The sequence below is a fragment of the Lactuca sativa genome, chromosome 5, assembly GCF_002870075.4.
Source record: "Lactuca sativa cultivar Salinas chromosome 5, Lsat_Salinas_v11, whole genome shotgun sequence".
NCBI lineage: Eukaryota > Viridiplantae > Streptophyta > Magnoliopsida > Asterales > Asteraceae > Lactuca > Lactuca sativa.
Window position 1 is genome coordinate 308,246,649 of NC_056627.2, and position 20,807 is coordinate 308,267,455.

General features: G+C 33.1%; 1 protein-coding gene across 1 annotated transcript; it reads left to right on the forward strand.

Annotated features, from left to right (window-relative positions):
* The first annotated feature begins 3,090 nt into the window (after positions 1-3,090).
* Positions 3,091-6,745, forward strand: LOC111888523 (bark storage protein A). Its single transcript, XM_023884685.2, has 5 exons — positions 3,091-3,386; positions 3,784-3,851; positions 4,001-4,156; positions 5,902-6,159; positions 6,242-6,745. The coding sequence occupies exons 1-5, from the start codon at positions 3,164-3,166 to the stop codon at positions 6,587-6,589; spliced, it is 1,053 nt and encodes a 350-aa protein (XP_023740453.1). The 5' UTR covers positions 3,091-3,163; the 3' UTR covers positions 6,590-6,745.
* Positions 6,746-20,807: the final 14,062 nt, after the last annotated feature.

Consider the following 20,807-nt stretch of genomic DNA (forward strand, 5'->3'; position numbering starts at 1 on the left):
GGTGTCCAACAATTATGCTAGAAGCAGTTGCATCATAAGACCTTTGGATATGGCATGCATAGTTTGGGGTGGCAGGATTTAATAATTATATGAATGTAATCTATTAATCACCGTTATTACAATGGTATGCTCCAAAATGCATATTCACGGTGAATGACATTACATACAATAAAGGTTATTATGTTGCAAATAGTATATATACTGAATGAGCTACTATAGTTAAAAGTTTTCTACATCCCGTTGACCCAAAGAGGACAAAATTCAAAGAAATCCAAGTGGGTGCAAGAATGGATGTCGAAAAAGCTTTTGGTGTTCTTCAATCTCTTTGGGCAATTTTACGAGGACCAGCAAGATCTTGGCAACTCAAGAATATAAAAGATATAATTGTATGCATGCATTATATTACATAATATGATCATAGAGGACGAAGAAAAAACGATTAGTAATTGTTCAGATGATGTTGATCCTCCAATACGTGTACATCGAGGACCAACCTAGGAAATTCAATATCAAATTTTAAGAAACGTTGAACTAAGTGATAGTGAAGTGCATCATGCACTTCAAGATGATTTAATGGGACATATTTGTGAATGTTTTTTACAAGACAATGATCAAAATTAATATGTAATTTGGTATAATATATTAGTTTTATATTTCTAGAATGAGTTAAATTAGAAACAATAATATATTATTTATGTTTTTATAATGCCATATAGTTGTTTTTTTGTTCGTATAAAATCATGTGGCCTAAGAAAATGTGATTAATTATCCATTATATATATATATATATATATATATATATATATATATATATATATATATATATATATATATATATATATATATATAAAGAATGTTCCTTATGAATAGTAAACTTGTATGTTTTTTTGTCAATTTTGGTTCTCATTTTTTTAGCAATTTTGATACTTTTGGTCATTGGAATTAAAAATGTTATATTTTTTTAGGAACCTTTTAATATTCAAAGATGACGACCTCTTGGTGAATCAAGTTAATCAGAGGATAATCCAGTTGATCCTTTTACCAAGGCATTGAGCAAGGCAAAGCACATTAAACATGTTAGGAGCATAGGATTGAGAGATTATATTTGGTTTAGTAATTAGTTGATAGGTTGAAACAATATAACTAAATAAATTGTAATTGTTTTTCTGATGATTCTAGAGTTGATGTAACTCAAAACTTCTTTTTACAAAATTAGTTTTCAATTATCTTTCGGAATCATTTACATCAACCCATTCCTAAACCACCTAAACCAAACCAACCATCTGCATGATCTAGTTCTCTAACATATGATGATTTCAACTAATTTTAATCAAAACATTGGAATTTCATAATCTCATTATTTACCATTGAATCCCTAAAAACAAGCTTATACTCAATTTGTGTCCAAATATTTAATCTTGTGGTGATTTATGAATATCTAACTTTATATTTGTTTTAAAAATCATTGAAACAAAGTTAATTCAATCATGATAATCATTCGATTAAAATACTTAGGATTCCGCCATGAATAAAGCTTCCAGTTCCCTAAATACTTACCAAACTCCATAATAATCAATTATGGTTAGATTCCATGGAGTTTAGGAGTTTGTATTATAGGAATGTCACTAGATTCAACCACTAGCTACATATAAAGATCTATTCTTCATAATTATTATGGACTCCTATCTTTAAACCCTAGTTCTTCCTATAATTACTTCACTCTAAATCAGCATTCGTGGAGTCTTCCTCCCTCTCAATTCTCAACCTTTTTCTCACAATGTGAGAAAACCCTTAACTAGTTTAGCTAATACATTTATTTGCACATTAGACTTTCTAGTTTTGTATTCTCTCAAATGGACATCATTTGAGTAGTAAATTAATCAAAGTTTCATTACTAATACTTTTGTCCATAATTTACTAACTTTCTAGAAAGTAGGTTCAAAATACTTTGAAATTTAGCGCCCAAGTTTGACGGATTTGTCAACTTTAGCCCCTAAAACTTAAATCTTTCCCAGATGTCATATTTTGACATATTTAACTTAGAAATTATAACTTAAAACATTAAATATAAGTTTATTACCAAAATGATCCCAAAAATTAGGCAATGATTGATCGAATCCATGTTTAAGGGTTTTAGCAAAAAGAGCCCCTCTATCTTTTAGTCTTCATTTTAAACACCATGATTTATCTTCTAAACACTTTGATCACTTTAAACTTCCTTCTAATAATTTATCTTATTTATTTCCACATTTTGGTTGACTTATTTTAATTAAATTTAATTATTAGTTTTATTCTCAAAGTATTTATTTTCATTAAAAAGGGAAATCTCATAGTCCCATTTTGAGGATATTATAGATATTGTAAACATGATTTGGTAGATGGATGATGAGATTAGCGTGTGAAGACGATTGTTGACATTGTAATAGGAATCGGTGGATGGGGTTAGAGCGGAAAGTGGTCGTCAGTAGGAGGCGATGTTGGTGATCGTTATGGAGAAGTAAGGAAAAAAGATAAGAAGGGGTTTGCGTGTGTCTCGGAGAGAGATATGACTTTATTTTTTTCTTAATTTAGTTAAGAAAAATAGGACAGGAAGGATATATTAGTAATTTTACTAAAACTTCACATTTACTTTTAACGTTGTTAGTCTTAAGGACCATTCGTGCAACGTTTTAAATTCTCAAGGACTATCCATGTTCAAAATTCCTCAAATGGACTTGCGATAGTATTTTCTGCCAATTACAAGGACCATTTATGTAATTTTGTATAGTTTTTAATATTCTTCGTTTAAAAAAATACATGCTGAATATTCTTTAAAAAAAAATTCTATCATATATTATTGACTAATATACACAAAATGACCTTTGATTTGTCATAAAAATTACAAAATCTGTCATGTGTTATATAATTCTATGATAAAAATATAAGTAATTTTACAAGACCTGACTTGTAAACCGTATCTGCCAAACAATTCATCCACCACTTGTACACTCAATCCGCCAACTAGGAACTGCATAGTTGACGGACTTCCCAACTTTTCCGACTTTCACTCTTTCCATATCATCCACTTAATTCTATAAGAATATCTCTTGAACAATCTTAAGTCCTTAACACCCAAGCACAAAGTAAAAGCACGCTGAAAACACACACATACACACAAAGAAATATGAGGGCTTTCTTTAAGACATTTGGATGGTTTGTAGTAGGGTTATGTTTCTTGGTGAATAGAGTTGAATGTATGGTTCCCAAGAGTTTATTGAAAGACATTGATAAGATAAACAAGGTTGGTTCATATGGTATTGTCGTGCCCAATAGCTTCGAAATGAATCCACTTTTGCAGTCATCGAGCTTCATAGCAAATAAAAAACGTCCTTATATTGATATTTCAGGTAAGTTGATACGATTATGTTATATATGTATGTGTGTATATGTATATATGTATAGACATGGGGCAATTTTGGTGGTACGCTTTGAAAATGACTAAGAATCAAATAATTGGATAGTTAAATTAGCAAGAGATACACATGAAACATGCATTGATCTTAGGAATCAATTTTCCTATAACAATTTCTTATTTGTTTATCCAAACATGATATTTTGTCCTTAAATACTTAGAATCACAATATGTTATCGAAACACTCAGAATTACTTATTACAACTTCAAATTCAGTTTACATGCACATCCAAAGACCCGATAGAAATATTAGTTATATCACAATATCAAAATATGTGAATATGTAACTTGTAACCTAACGGGGTTTTTTTTACTTCTTTAATTTTTAACAGGAAGAAGGTTTCGTATAGGAACTCTAGAAAATCAAAGGGTCATCATTGTCATGACTGGATTAGCCATGGTATGTGACAATATGTAACAAATATTTAAAAAAGAATTGGTTCGTTTGACTGCATTTGCTCCTATATATACTGTTTTTGTTTTGCTTTTCTTTTTCTTAATTTGTATTTAACATGTACGTAATGATGTCTCTATTATTTGGTTGTGTAGCTGAACGCAGGGATTACTACACAATTATTGTTAAGTCTGTTTAACGTGAAAGGAGTCATACACTTTGGAATTGCGGGAAATGCAAATACTGAACTTGAAATCGGAGATGTGGCCATCCCCGAGTTTTGGGCTCATACTGGTCTATGGGTATGGCAGGTAAGAACGAAAATATGGTTACATATTTAGTGAAACAAAGTTATATAATTATGTAAATAAAAATAAGACGGCCTCAAAAAATATTTGAATTTATATCTAGTATTACATAATAAATGTTTGATTGAAAATCAAATCAAACAACTTGAATTAATTATAATGAAAAATGTTAAAAATATTAAATCATATGCTAAAAACATGTATAATAGTTATATGTAAGAAAATTAAATTTGCAAAAAAACTAGTTATGTATAAAAACAATTGTAAGAAAAAGTTGTACAAAGTATTTTCTAAAGAACAGTTAAGGAGTTATATAAAAAAATACTTTTCTAAGTTTTAAAGATAAAAAAAAAAAAAACACTTTTAAAAACATAAATAAAAATAAAAAAAATTGGGAAGATTTTGTAATTTTTTTATCAAATTTGAAAAAAGTTTTGAAATTTGGCCCAAGTTTGTAAGCAAAATAAAATAAGTTGGAGATGTGATTTTGGATATGGTGGCCGATTTTAAAGGTATGATAAAAAATGAAAACTGAATAATTAAACCGAACAAAATGATGTTTCATTTATTTGGTTCGTATTATTTCTTTTGATTAACCGAATAAGGATACCTTATTTGTTTTGATTTTGATTGAATTTTAATTGTTTTGGCTAAACCGAAAAAACTGAATATATATATATATATATATATATATATATATATATATATATATATATATATATATATATATATATATATGCATTTTATATTAAGATTTTTATAACTTATTATTTTGTTATTAACCATTATAAATGTAAAATTATTTTAAACTTTTAATTAAAAAGCAAAAACAAATTACCCAATGTCAATTAACCTTCACTCATTTCTTTCATTATCATGTACAACTAAAATTATATTAACCAATCTCTACAAATTGTATGTCTAGACTCTTACAAAACATTATGAAAGATTGAATATATTATGTTAGGTAAATTACACGTATGGTTCATGTGGTTTAGGATAATCTGTGTCTTTGGCCCTAACAATTTTTTTTAACTTGGATCGTCCCTATTTTATATTTATGTTTCACGCTTAGTTTCCTATTTGTTCTAAAGAGACTGAGTTACCCTTACTGATGTCTTTTATATTTTTTAAAGTATCAGTTAATTAAAAGATATTAATCAACTGTGGAAAGGGTATTAATGAAATATTTAAATCGGATGGGTCACACCACCCCATTACTCCACACCACCCCTCATCATGTTTTCTCCGATAAACAACCCACAACTCCGTCTTCTCCCGCTAATCACCAATATATACCAAGCCAAAATCAATATATCATCTTCTCCAACAAACCTCCACCAAACCCAAACACATTGCATGAAAAAAAAAAAAAAAAAAAAAAAAAAAAAAAAAAAAAAAAAAAAAAAAAAAAATCGACCATCAAGAGATCGATGGAGGAAGATCCAAAGTTGATGAAATCGATTGATCCGCCAAAAACCTCTGTTACTCGCTAGAAACCTTCTACCTACCCATCCCATCCTTTCTTACTCCTATCTACCTTCAGCACTGTCCCATTCTACCCCCACTCCACCATTTCTTCGACGGAAACTAGATCACACCGGAAAATGAATTGATTTTTGAAAACCAAAACCACCGTTATCCCAAAGACTGAGAAGAGTTTCAAACAAAACAATGGTTAAAACTTAAAAGTATCGAATCACTTAAGAACATATTAATTTACATAAAATAATGTTTTGTCAATCCAGAGATATGGAGAAGGGTCTCAAAGCGAGTTACCCCTGGAATCCAATGGCGACTATACAAGAAGCATTGGCTACCTAAAGTTTTCTGATTACAATAACGACACCAATACACAACAAATCAAGATCAAAGACAATCTTTTAAATAATGTTTGGTATCAGCCAGAAGAAATATTCCCCATCAACACAACCCCTGAAAGTAGACAACATGCATTTTGGGTCCCTGTTGACAACAACTACTACACACTTTCCAAACAACTCGAGGTACAAATATTTCCTTTCATAAACCAATATTTATTTCAACAAAGAAAATAAAGGGACTAAATTGTATTATGTGATTATACAGGGCATTAAGTTGGAGAGATGTATAAATGGTACGATTTGTTTACCTAGGGAACCTAAAGTGTCAAGAGTTCAGAGGGGTGTAAGTGCAAATATATTCGTAGATAATGGGGCTTATAGAAACTTTCTAAATAGCAAATTCAATGTGACCCCAATAGATATGGAAAGTGCTGCAGTTGCGCTAATTTGCTATCAACAAAAAATCCCATTTATTGCAATTAGAGCTCTTTCTGATTTAGCTGGTGGGGGGTCTGCAATTTCTAATGAAGCTTCCAATTTTGCTCCTTTGGCAGCTCAAAATGCCGTTGTTGCATTGGTTAAATTTGTAACATTATTGCCCTCTAAAGTCTAAAACGAATTCTCTGTAAAATACATAAAATCGATCATTTGGATATCTTGTATAGTAGTAGTAATTCTTTAAATTTTCATAAAGTTGGACTTTAGGTGTCATGTATAAATGTGTATTTATCGTTCATTATATGCACAAAACATATACAACAGTTGGATATCCTGTTTCCGAAGAGGTATTGGAACTTTTTCTTAAGGGTCTTTGGGAATCCTTTTAATATAACTTTTAGCTTTTAACTTTTCCAAAAACTCAAAAATAAAACTAAAAGATGTTTGAATAATTCAAAAGTTCTTTTAAAAATGATTTTTGACATAGAAGAAAAGAAAGAGTTTTTAAAAGTCACAAAAACCTGACTTTTTGTTGTTTTACCTATAAAAGTTAAACCAAAAGTTCTTTTACTTATCCAAACACATTTCAAAGAGCTTCTTTTGCAAAAAGTCTTTCTACGAAAAAAAATTATGTCATTTTAAAGATGTTCAAAAGTAATCCCAAACACCCTCCTAATTTGTCTTTCCATAGCATTGGATTATGTCATTTCTATTCCTCGGCTTTTTTACTCAAACAAGTGGTTATAGATTTTGGCCCTACTCTTTTCAAATTATTCTACAAAGAAGGTTTTAAAGAGCTGTTTAAAAAATAGTTTGTGTGATTAATTTATGAGACTTCCAAGAATAAAATGATTGACTTTAAAAATAAGTTGAAAATTTTAAAGTCAAATATTAATAAATAACATTTAGATGTATGTTAAAGAAAAATAATGAGAAGCATGATATTCTTCTCAAATTAGTAGAAAATTTTATTGATGAGAGGAACGTGTCTCAACAAATTATGTTGGATTAGTCTACTATTATTTAAAGGATCAATGAAATTGAGATAGTTCATGAGTTTAGCTTCAAAATAGGGTAAATAGCATAAAAGATACCAAGTTTATATCAAATTCTAGTTTGATACGGTATTATTTTTGTCTTAAATTTGACACTGTGTTTTTCCAATTTGTTACAATTCTGACTGGTCAACCCGGTTACTTGCTAATATGACATGATGACATGCTGACGTGTCAAAATTGATATTTTTTTTTCAACAAAAGACGCTACGTTTTCATTTTTTTCGATTTTGACACTAAATTTATTTATTTTTTTCAATTTCGACACTATTTTTTTTTGTTCCAAATTGAAAATAATTTTTCCAATTTTGTTCAATGACGATCATTTTCTATTTAAAACCGTATTAATATTTTCTTATTAAATTTTAAACCATATAAATACATTTTTTTATTTAAAAACCATATTTTTATATAAATACAAGGTTTTTTTGCATTCAAAGCATATGTTATGTATAAATATTTTTAGTTATATCATGAAAAGCAAACTAACCATAAAGTTCGAATAAGAATAACAAATCAATTATCGCTTATGAAATATTATTTATTTTATTTTTTGTTGTAGATTTTACACATATTTTTATTTACGATTAAATAATTATATTAGGTATATATTGATGTCGTATCTAATGTTTGTTTGAAGAGTTGAAGAAGAGGTGAGAAATATAGAACAAAATACCAAAATTTAATGTGAATACTAAAATACATGTAATAGTGGCCATATTTATCCTTCATAAATATTTTTGAAAATATTTAGCTGAAAAATATGATTTAATGGTAGTCACACCATGAGATTCAAGATGTTCTTAACAATATTATGAATATTATATTAGATATAAAAATTTCACAGGTTGCACACTGATCTTGATCTCTGGGACTTCATCAACTACACGCCTCCAAACCTCTAAATTCATTTTAAACTTGTGTATTTTAAACTCGATTTAGAACAAAAAAATAAAGTGTCAAAATTGAAAATATTAATTAAACTTAATATCAAATCGAAAAAAAAATAAAAACTTAATGTCTTTTGTGGAAAAAAATCAATTTTGACACGTCAGCGTATTATGTCAGTATGTCACGTCATCAAAAACTAACATGTCAACATATCACGTCGGCAAGTAACCGGGTTAACCGGTCAAGTGGTTAAAATTATAACATACTGGAAAACATAGTATCAAATTTAAGACAAAAAATAACACAATATTAAATTAAAATTATGATGTAAACTTAATGAATGCCTTCAAAATATTTCTCAAAAAACTAAAAAATAAAGTAGAGTGTGGAAGTGAGTACTAAAATAGTCAAATTGTCATTTACGGTGCCAAACCAACTTGGTACCATGGAAAACCAAATAAATAAATAAAAGTGAAATTTACCGTAATCAATAGTTTATGGGTTCAAGTTTCATTTTTAAGAGGTTATAATTCAAGTCACTTAAAACATAAATGATAGTTAGAAATAGATTAAATTGCCGTTTTTAAAAATAAAATAAAATAGTTCATCAACAAGTTTAGTACCGTATATTAAAAAATGACCAAGTATCAAACGAGTAAAAAGTATGACGTTTTATGAAAAGATAATTGCATTAACCTTTCATGTATGTACTAAAAGTTACAAAAGAAGACCTTCGGATTGCATTTCTTACATGAAACATGATTAAACCGTGTTAGAACCTCAATCAAAGACAACATTAATTATTAAGTATATGATGTTAAAGAATTAAAGGGAGATACAATAGATCAAACTAAATAGAATTTCATGTCGAGAATAAATCGATCTATCACACTCAAGTTCTTGAATGAGAACTTGAATTTCGGCTAATCTAATTTATGATATCATGAAAATGAAGCATAACATCTGGGAGATATGTAAGAAAAATATAATCCAAATTCGAAGTTTTAATTCTTGATATACCTCCCAACATCACAAATTTTGAGTTTAAAAATAATTGGGCCAAAAGGACACACATAATAACATTAAGAGTAAATTACACAAATAGTCTATATCATTTGGGGTAATTTTTGGGTTTGGTCTCTAATTTTTTTTTTTTTTAATTTGGATAGTCCTAATGTTTGTTTTTGTTGCATCTTGATCTTTACTAGGCGTAAAATAACTATTTTATCCTTTTTTTACCTTTTATTATTTTATCAAATAAATTTAAATAAATGTTGATATAATTAGTGGGTCCCATCCCTTTTCTCATGGTTGGTAACAATTGACCCATCTGCCTTAGGGAGGAGGGAGTCGTTCCCTCCCAACCCACTGAACTTACTGATACATCAGCTTTTCTATTTTATTTTTCTTTATGTTTCCCAATCCACAACACACGGAAATCCTATCTTTTTGAACTCATTCAATTAAAAACAAATACAAAACAATCAAGGTAAAATCTTAATTAGCAATAGAGTTACCGTCGGTACTACTCCATCTTCACCGGGTTGTTTAATTGGTTTTACTAACCCATTTCATCCTCTCTTTCTACTTTCTCTCTCTCTTATTTTCTCTTGTACCATGTGTTTTAAAACTTGTATCTTAGTTGTTTTGTATTTTTTTTTTTAATTAAATGGGTTGAGTGGGTTGAGAAAGATAAGATTTCCGTGTGTTGTGGGTTGGGAAAAATGAAGAAAAAGAAGAGACAAAAATTTATGTGACAGTGGGTTGGGAGGGAATAATTCCCTCCTCCCTTATAGGTTATTCCTTGTTTTCTTTATTTTCTCACGTATCAACTACCAAGAACAAGAACACTAAACAATCAATCATCTCACCCCATTTTCGTTAGGAAGTAACTGGATTGTCTTACCTAATAAATTTTGTGTCTATTCCTCGTTCTTCTTTAGGGTCAGGAGGTGCATTGACCACATCCTCGTATTTCCACTTCTCTCTTCCATTCTTGTTTCATATATGTGACTCCCGCTTCTGATTTCAACTAAATCTCTCATCTTCTCCGCCAAGCCTGAGAAGTTTGTGTTTTTAACCTCCAAGGGATAACTGATTGGCCCACAAACATGCGAAGTTGATTTCTAAAATCCAACTCCTTTTTGGTCGTTTGGAAATCGATTTTTGAAATCAAAACCATCTAAATCGCCATATTATTTTCCTAAAGAATCACGCCCACTAACTTTATAGCTTTGAATTTGAACTTTCATAGACTCGATTGAATCTGAACTAGAGTACAAGACATAGCCAACTGAACAAGACACAATTTCATAATTAAGAGCAGAGAACTGTAGTGAATATAGATTAAATCGGACATAGTTTTATGATTGAATCTCAGGATTCATCCTCAACTAGAAACAAGAATAAAGACAATATTTATTGCAAGATGTTTTGGGATGACATACAATGTCTCTTGCAAGTTCCATTTCTTTAGATTTGTGATTTGGGTTTCGAATCATCGTAGGCAAAGAAATTGACGAATCGTCTATGGGTGACGATTTTGATTGTATTTCTATTTTGGGCTTCAAATCGTAAAACTCAACCAACTTGTTCTTATCTTTGTATCAGTGGGGTGTGGTGTTGATTCGCATTAGGGTTACAAAGGCGAGAAGGATGCCAGATGTGAATGTCATTAAAGCATTGGGTAGGGATGGGTTTACCGATGAACCTCGCCCTAGTTGTAGTGGCGACGACAAGATGACTGTGGTGGTGTAAAGTTGTTGGCAGGGAAGAAATAAAGCAGGGTCGAGTCGACTACTATAACGTTCGAAGCTCGACTCGACTAAAATACTCGAGCTTCCAGCTCAGCTCGAACTCGACTCAAACCTTGCTTTTAAGCTTAAGCTCAAGCTTGTGAACTACTCGACAGTCTTGAGCTCGGCTCGGCTCGACTAAGTTTTTTTTTTAAATAAAATCACTAAATTGAGTAAGAAATATTAAAACATTCATACTTTCAAAATACAAAAAAGAAGCATTCTTCAATGCAAAACGACTTTTAAGACATCAAAAAGAGACAAACCCAGCACCAAATATTCTTAGCCTCGTCTACCGGTTGAAATAATAACAAACAACAACTATTTAGCCGCTATTTAACGTAAACAAAAAAACAATAAAAAAAAATAATAAACTTTATGTTTGGAGTCAAAGACTAAAGAATTGGTCTCAATAACAAAAGGAAGAAATTTGGACTTACAACTTCAACTGTATGTTTTGTTCACAACAACCTTCGGTGAAGGTGAAGTGGAGGTCGACGATTAGGGATGGCGGAGCTACAACGACGAGGAGGGATGATACAGAGACAGCCGGTAAGTGGAGGTGGTGGCCGTTTGCAAAAGGATAAGGCAATAAGGGAATAAAGGATTAAGGGTTTCTTTTGGAATTGGGATGGACCAACAGTCATAAAGTTTATAAATACCAGGGAAGAAAGAATTTACTTTATGTCTTTCTTTTTAGTTTTTTTAGCTTTATGTTATAAATGAATAATTATAAAAAATAGCATATATGTACATTACACTAAGTTCGATTAAGCTCGCGAGTTTAGCAATCCGAGTATTTTAGTACTCAATATCGGCTTGCTAAGGTACTTGAGTAGCTAAGTATTACGATAAACTTAATTACCAAGTTTTTTAATAAATAAAAAAAAGTTTAAAAAAACATTACTAAGGGTAAATTAGTCTTTCCATATATTTTATGTATTAATAATGAAACAAAATCAAATCACAAAAACCTTGTGAGTTAAAAAAAAAAAAAAATAAGAAACAAACACACAAATTATCCAAATCTACATGGACCATCCATGTAATTTACTTTGATATTAACTAAATGATATTTGGATAAATGAAAACAAGACCATTAATTTGGATTTTCTACTGAACCCATCTTGTAATCATTTAATAATTTACTAATCGGCTAATACGTTTAGGAGTCCATTAGGAGAACATTCATGTCGAACAAAGTCGACTTTGATAAATCCCAGAAGACTGTATTTGGATTAAAGTGGATTAGGCTGACATTTTAAGGCTATTTCCGACCATAAGAATAAACATTTTTTTACTTAATATCACGTAGTTGGGAGCATGAAAAACATATGAAAGAGGGCATTACTTAGAATAAACATAATTTTGATCTACAAAAGATATGGTATGGAGCCATTAATTAGCTCATTAGGCTAAACGTAGGGTTTGGGTCATTTTCCTTGGACTTTAAAATAAGACATCATGTAAGGTCGGCAAATATATATTATAAAATTAAGATATAATAAATTTTTTATTAGGATAATCTATAGTCGTGTGTGTTATAGACTATATAGTATAAGTTTCGTAGTAGGAATAGGAAATATCAACTGAATTATCTGCAAATCGTTAAAATAAATGTGCCGAAATATATATATATATATATATATATATATATATATATATATATATATATATATATATATATATATATATATATATATATATATATATATATATATAGTACACGTCGTCCGATCTCAAAAATATAAATTTCGTAGAAATCCGAGCCCGTATATATTAGTTATGATTTTTATAAAGATATAAAAGTCAGTCGTGCAAATGAAATGTGTGACGTTAAACTGTATGAAGAGAATAGTTGATTTTTGGATAAAGTCACCAAACTGAAAGTCGTAGTACTCTTTAATATATGAATTTTGGTAAAATGAACACAAAAATTGGAGTTCATACGATAAAGTTATGATTTTTGCAAAATCATTAAATCATATAAAAATAAGTGCTAAAAATAGATTCAGAATTAGTCGATAAAGCCTAAAGAAAAGTTGTAGTACTCGTCGAGAGCTACGTATGGAAAAAATGAATGTCAAAATCGGAGTCCGTATGAATAAGTTATGGAATTTACAAAATTTGCGATTTGCGTCCCTTGCAATCGCGCCAAGTACGCGCCGCACATTTCTAAAATGTGAAAACGCAAACCATGGAGATCCTGACACGTGGCACAAAGTGGCTGGGGAGACGTAACCTTAAAATGTGCGATGTGCACCCTTTTTGCACGTCGTGCATCCCAAATTTGGCTATAAATAGAGCTTTGGCCCCCATTTCAATTCTCACACTCTCCCGTTTCATTTCTCTCGAGTCCCTTCAACCTTTAGTTCGTTTTCCCTTAGTTTTAGTCTGCGGTGAAGCCCTGCAATCCCTGAACTAGTAATATCTAGCAAGTAGAAGCTCTGCTAGTGCAAATTTCGGACTTTTGTCCAATAAATCTCTGTAAGTTAAGCCACACTCGTATCGCTTCAGTGTAACTTATATTTATAGTCATAGTCGTTATTATGAACATATAAATAAGATTTATCAGTAATTCCAAGTCATTATACAGATTGATCTACTTACAGGGATGATGTCTATACTAGCTTTAGTAAGGTGTTTAAAGTAGAATTTCCAAATAGTATACTATGTATATCAAACGGACCCTACCTCTGATATGATCCTACGTGGCTATCCCTTATCAACTATAGATCAGTAGACTTTGGAATTAATAATGGATCTAGGCTATCTCTATTCATAAGGAATTTTAGCCTAAGACTTAGTGTTAATTGAACCTAGGTCACGTTAAAGGAAAATCTGAGTGCTAAAGCAAAGCGTTGTCCGAGTTTCGAGACATCACTTTATCAAGTGAGTGCATAGTTACTTTCATCTTACACATAAATTTGAAGTATCTAGATAAATATTTGTTTTATGTGCTTATTATATGTGCTGAAAATGTTATGTGTTAATTAAAATAGTATGAGATGATATTTAAATTGATTTAATTATATAATTATTATACACCTATAAATATGTATTGGGTAGTGATAAAGGATGTTAGATAAGGAGGTGATAGATAGGTGATGGTAGATAGGTAATGATAAATATGTGATGATAAATATGAGATGACAAGGAGATGCCCAGGCCGTGGCTTGTGATGTTGCGATGTAGTCATCTACCAGAATATAGATGGAAACCACCGACTAATCTAAACAAGTCATGTGGAAACATCGAAAGGCTCATAACTTGTAGGTGATGAATTACGAGTTCAGGTGATGTAGTAACTATGTATTCATGCGATGATACTCTACCCATACTGGACACGTATTGGGGGAGTTATCCTTGAAACCGTACTATCTATGTGATGTAGGTGATGATGCTTAGTAAAGGTCCTTAGCAATAAGCATACAAGGAAATGTGATGTAAGCAATGATTGGTAAACGCCATGTAGGTGATGACCCTTAGGATAACCCCTTAGGGAATAATAAATAAGAAACGGGGATGAGTAATTGGGTTAACTATTTGTTTGATAATTAAACACATTAACTATATTACCGTGGGTTGAAAACCCTATGTACTCACCAGGTTGTCCAACCTGACCCACTCAGTTAATTTGTATGACAGATATCGATACGAAGATACATTACACTAAGAGATTAAAGGAGATGTAGATAATTAGTGTAAATTAATGTAAGATCTCCGTTTATTCTTATGTTTCTATAATGACGATGACATCCCGAGTTTTATAAATAAAACACATTTCTTCAAAAATGTTTTGATAATATTATTATCATGTTTTTGGGGCAAATTCCGCATAATAAATCTTTTTAAAAAGAATACTTTGATTTATTAAGCATAAGCAAATCGGTTTTTTCTGACCATAAAAATGGGGATGTCACACTAGATCTGTCCAAATTTATAATTTTTTGTCCTAAAAATGAAGTTGGATAAAGACTAAATCTCGTCATTTCCTACTGACAGTCATATTTGTTCTATATCACAATATTTTAAAAAACGCACAGTGATGGAAGCTGGAAAAATATTACAGGGTTGCACTACTAAAAAATCTCATTTTTCAACGGAAATTTCTGTCATTAAATCCAACATATGTACATTTAATTTACACTTATTAGGACTTGTGACGAATTTCCAATGGGTTCGTGACGGATTAATGGTGGATTTGTAACGGATTTTGAAGAATTTACTCTAAATTTTGTAATTGACATGAGGGGTGGACTGTGCCACCATAGGACACCAGGTAAGTCCGACCGTGAAAACGCTCTTGATTTGATGGATTTTGCACTATTAAATATGTTTTCTTATGTTTCAAATTATTTCTTTCTAATTTAAACAACAAGAAATATAACCATTAACAGCGACACCAATAGTGGCAACATGGCCCTTTAGCTGCGACATATCAATTTCTCGCCGCTAAATGTACATGTCACCGCTATTGGTGTCGCCGCAAAAGGGTCATGATACGGATCCGTGTTTTCACGTTTTGGTAAACTAGAGCTATTCAATCGTGTTTCTAATCTGATGGTTGGGGTACTCGTGGAACGCACAAAACCAATACCGACGACACAAGTCACCGCTAAAGACGTAACCCTGTCGTCGCTAAATGTTGAATAAATGACGCAGTAATAATTCCCTCAAAAGTGTCGACGCTATAGATAAGAGTCGCCACTAAATTCCCTTGTGTCGCCTGTAAAGGTGTCTCCGCTAAAGGTCGACACAATTAACCAAAAAAATTGACGACCTTTTCCTTTTCTGCTTCTGTTTCGCTTCCATCTGCTTCTGCATTTTTTCTTTCCCCTCTTCTTTGTCGATTCACAAGCATTCGTCATCATTATTGTCGAAATTAAGGAGTTTCGACCACAGAGAAGAAGATACCTGCGGGAAAAGTAGAGATCTCACTGGCGACTGAGGACGAATTTCTGGTGACTGAAGACTAATCTCCAACGACGGTAGGTATTTCCAACTTAGTTCCTTTTCCCTTTTCTCTTGTAAAATTGATTTTTAGGTTATTTTAGTGATTAATTGCAAAAATTATCAATTTCAGTTTTTGCTTTAGTTTCCTGGCTATCACTACCGGCGACTATAGCCACCACTGCACCATTTCTTTGATTTCCGCCACCACAGGTTCTATTTACTTCAATTTACTGTGAAATTCGAATTTAGTTGCAAAATATGTGTAGTTGTATAAATTTTGTGAAATTTTGCATATGTTTGTATATTTGATATATGTATGTGAATCTATGTAAGTTTGGTGTATATATGTCAATGTATATGTGCTTGGTGTATATATGGTGTATGAATGTGAAATCTGTGTATTTTTAGTATAAGTAGGATGTTATTATCTATATATGTGAAAGTATATGTATTTGGTTTAAGTATTATGTTATTATACGTTATGTGAATGAATGTGTGTTTGGTGTATATGTGGTATATGCATGTCAAAGTTTGTGTATTTGGTATAAGTAAGATGTTATTATCTATATATGTGAAAGCATGTGTATTTGGTATAACTAGGATGTTATTATGTGTGTATGTGAATGTATGTGTATTTGGTGTATATGTGGTATATGTGTATATGTGGTATATGTATGTGAAAGTATGTACATTTGATTCTCTTATGTATTATGTGTACATATGTGGTTTTGGTATGAGTAGGATGCTATTATATATGTAAGTAGGATGCTCTTTTTTTTTTCCAATGTTTAACAATTTGATTTTGATTTTAGGTCATTTCTTATTAATATAATAATAATTTTTTTGTAACAACCGATGATTCCAAGGTATTAATTATTTATGTAATCATTTATTTATTGTTTTAATCATGAAAGTTGTTGTTGGGCTTAAAAGAATTGGGCTTCCATGAATGGGCTTGCTGAGGTAGTACGATGGGCGTAAGCCTGGTGTACACGGGGGGTAAGTGAATCATTAAGGACCGCGGAGGCGTGCACGTACGCTTAGCGTACAAAGTGGTGCGCACAGCATACATGGTCAGATCCAAAAAACCTAATTTTATGGTGCAAGCCCTATATAATGTCATTATGTCCCATGTGTTAGCCTCCTTATCAGCCTATTATGTCCAGAAACCCTAAAATTGAGTCCTATCTTCCATTGTTGAGTGTGTGTGAGCTTTTGGAAAGATTTTGGTGTTCATCTTTGTGCATTTTGAAGGAGTTGAGGAAGCTAGAAGTTGCTCAGCCTGGAGAGGAGGTCTTAGATCTGGAAACTTTACCCATTTTGCAAGAAGTTTGAGGGATCAAGTTCTTATCTTGATTGCTAAATGTTTAGATCTCCTTTTTGGTTAAATAGTTATGTTTCCATTGTTTGGATGGATGTTGGGATTAGGGCATCCCAAAGGTTTGTTCTTTCAGATCCAAGGTCTTCATGGACTCCTTTGGCATAAAGGTGTCAACTTTATGGAGTTAGGGGTTTCATGCATCCATTAAGTCCTTCATTAGGTCCCTTTTGAGCTTTTGAGCTTCTTATGGTCATGCATGGATGTAAAGTTAGCAACTTTAAATGGCATTTTAGCTTAGAGGGGTCAGATCTACATTATGGAGCAAAGTCTTAACGAATTAGGAGCTTAATCTCGAAGTTAGCTGAATTGGTTGAGTACATTGGGCGTACAAGCCCTCGATGCAATACGCTAAGCGTACCAGCTGAGTACGCCCAACGTACTCAACCTGATGACTTTTCGTTAATGGACTTTCGGTTTGGGCCTTGGTTTGGGCTTGGAAGATTAGGGTAAGTTGGGTCATCTGACTTTAGTAGATTTTGGTCCAAGTATGTTATTGGGCCTTGGGATAACGCCCATATGAAAGAATTAGGTCCAATTGGAAATTGGGCCATATTTTGGGCCTTGAGGAATTGTTTAACTTTTGGGCGCATTAGATTGTGGTTATGGGCTTCATTCTTAGGCCAAGCTAGGGTAAGGGTAAAATGGTCTTTTTACCCCAAGTAGAGACTGTTGGTTATAACGTAGATCCCAAATGTTAATTAGTTTTTATGTGGAAATTGATATCTTGGGGAGTTGTAGGGCCAGCAGCGCAAGATCATTCGTTTCATTCAGCTTTTCGATGTGAGTTTCATCACCGGTTTAGCGGGTCTAAGGCACCAAGGCTGACCCTTGATTGATTATGTTGATATACTTGTTGCCTGTATAATACTTTTATGTACTGTGTATGTATGGCTATTGGGCCGGGCCCGTATCTCTTTAGGCGGGGCCTATTATGTGATATGTTGGTATATGGTATTTTGGGAACTCATTAAGCTTTGTGCTTATGGTTTTTAGTTTGTGTTTCAGGTACTTCCGATTCCAAGGGGAAGAGCTCAGGTTGACTGCATCGCACACACCACATGGATTCTGTTTATAGGACACACACTGATTTTTATGATGTTTAACATACTTATTTTATTGGGTTGTATGAACAATATTTTGGAATACTATTTTTAATTAAATCAAAAATGAAATTTTTGGGTCATAATTTTTGGATGTTTCAAGTTGGTATCAGAGTCTTGGTTTGAGGGATTCGGGAACACTCTCCGGTGCGTCTGAACTCAAACAGAGGATTTGGTAAGTTTTCAAAAGATAAACATATTTAAGAAAATATTTTCTAAAATAAGAAAGGGTGTGGTGTATGCAATCAGCCGAGCTCAAGTAAGTTATCCCAAAATACCCATACATGTTTATAATATGCTTGAACTGTGAATTGTGAGATCTTGTACTAACCGGGAAAGGCCAACATGGTGGCCGATGCTCTCAAGATCAAGGTGGTTGCGACTCCGATCAGAGACCTATGTTTGAGGATGACCGTGATTAATTCGTTGTTTGAGCGGATTCGGAGGCACATGTTGAGGCTATGAAGGAAGAGCACCGAAAGTGTGAGCGTATTGTGTGGCTGGTGGCTTCCTTCAATTATGATAGCCGCGGATTGCTAACTCTATATCGGAGAGTCTAGGTTCTGTATTAGGGTGGTGTGGGCCAAGTTCTGAGGAAGCGGGATGTAGCATGGTACGTGGAGTGGTGCTTGACTTGCAGGAAAGTCAAGGCTGAACATCAGCGAACTCGTGACAAGATGCAGGCGTTGGAGATTCCCATATGGAAATGGGAAGATATCATTATGGATTTTTATCATGACGCTTACTAGGGCGGCACACGGGGTGGATTCTATCTGGGTCATTGTGGATCGATTTACCAAGAGCACGCATTTCATCCCGATCTAGGAGAGTATTTCTGTAGAGAAGTGGTTGAGATTTATGTTCGGGAGGTGGTGAAACGTCATAGGGTGCCGGTATCAGTGGTTTCAGACCGGGATGTTCGCTTTACTTCTAGATTTTGGAAGCGGTTTCATAACGACATGGGCACTCGTCTCCAATTCAGTACAACATTTCATAAGTAGACTGATAGGCAGAGTAAGCGGACTATTCAGACTCTTGAAGATATTCTGCTGTAACATCCCAAATTCCAAAAGTATGAGTGAAGGGCTTAGAGTGTAAATTAAGGAAGCTACTCGACGAGTAGGTATGCTACTCGTCGAATCGGAGCGGGATTTGATCGTGAGTTAAGTGTCCAACTCGCTGAGTCAGAAGTCATACTCGACGAGTTGGTGCTGGAATGAGAAAACCCTAATCTCGAGGGTTGCACCCTATTTAAAGGAATTTATGTCCTTCTCTCAGCCTCTTTATTTCCCTTGAGAACCAGAAGACCCTAAGCTCGTGTGTGTGAGGCCTTTGGAGGGAGATTGAAGCTTTGGAAGTTGTCTTTTGCGGAAGAAACTTGAAGATCAAAAAAGGATTGCATCAAGGGAGTGGTGTAGATCCATAATCTACTTCAGTTTGGGCACATCTTGGAGGTAATAAGCCGTTACCTTCACTCTTTTGCATCTAGATCTATTCATGAAAGAGATTAGGGGCCATTGTGGGTATGTTTGACACCTATTTCGGGTTTGGAGTTTAGATCTGAGGTTGCTACTTCAGATCTAGATTTGTGTTGGTCCAGAATGTCATAAAGCATGAGTCAGTGAGTTCTTGGTGAAGCCCCTTTGTCTAAAACCCAAGCCTTAGAGTTATTTGGACCTTTAACTCCTTGGTTTCACGTAAAGTTTGCAACTTTACGTAGGGTTTATGCCATAGAAGAGTGGATCTACATTTTGGAGCCCTGCATGTCTCGAAAAGCCTCTGTATGGATGAAGGACTGAAGGGACTCGGCGAGTCGCATGGGTGGACTCGGCGAGTCATATGATGATGGGCATGGACTCGACGAGTTGGAAGAACAACTCGGTGAGTCTGTTGAAGATTGCCTTCGACTCGGCAAGTCTGTTCTTGGACTCGGCGAGTCAGGTCGCAGAACCCTAACCTCTTGTGGTTAAAATTTGGACCAGTGAGTCGGTTGGCGACTCAGTGAGTTGGACAGGATGGAATTCAGAGATCATTAAAATCGACGAGTCTTGGGGCGACTTGGAGTTGAGTTGTGTTATGGGAGTTTTCTGAGTATAAGAACTCGACGAGTCGACGGGTTGACTCGACGAGTAGAGTCAATCAGGAAGGTTGACTTTGGCAAGGACTTTGACTTTGACCTGTTTGACCTTCAGGGGTGTTATGTATTTTGGATATT

Bases quoted from the DNA above. Each gene is read 5' to 3' on its own strand.
- LOC111888523 (XM_023884685.2), top strand. From the start codon at position 3,164: ATGAGGGCTTTCTTTAAGACATTTGGATGGTTTGTAGTAGGGTTATGT. The intron at 3,387-3,783 runs GTAAGTTGATAC...AATTTTTAACAG, and splicing joins TCCTTATATTGATATTTCAG to GAAGAAGGTTTCGTATAGGA. The intron at 3,852-4,000 runs GTATGTGACAAT...TTGGTTGTGTAG, and splicing joins TCATGACTGGATTAGCCATG to CTGAACGCAGGGATTACTAC.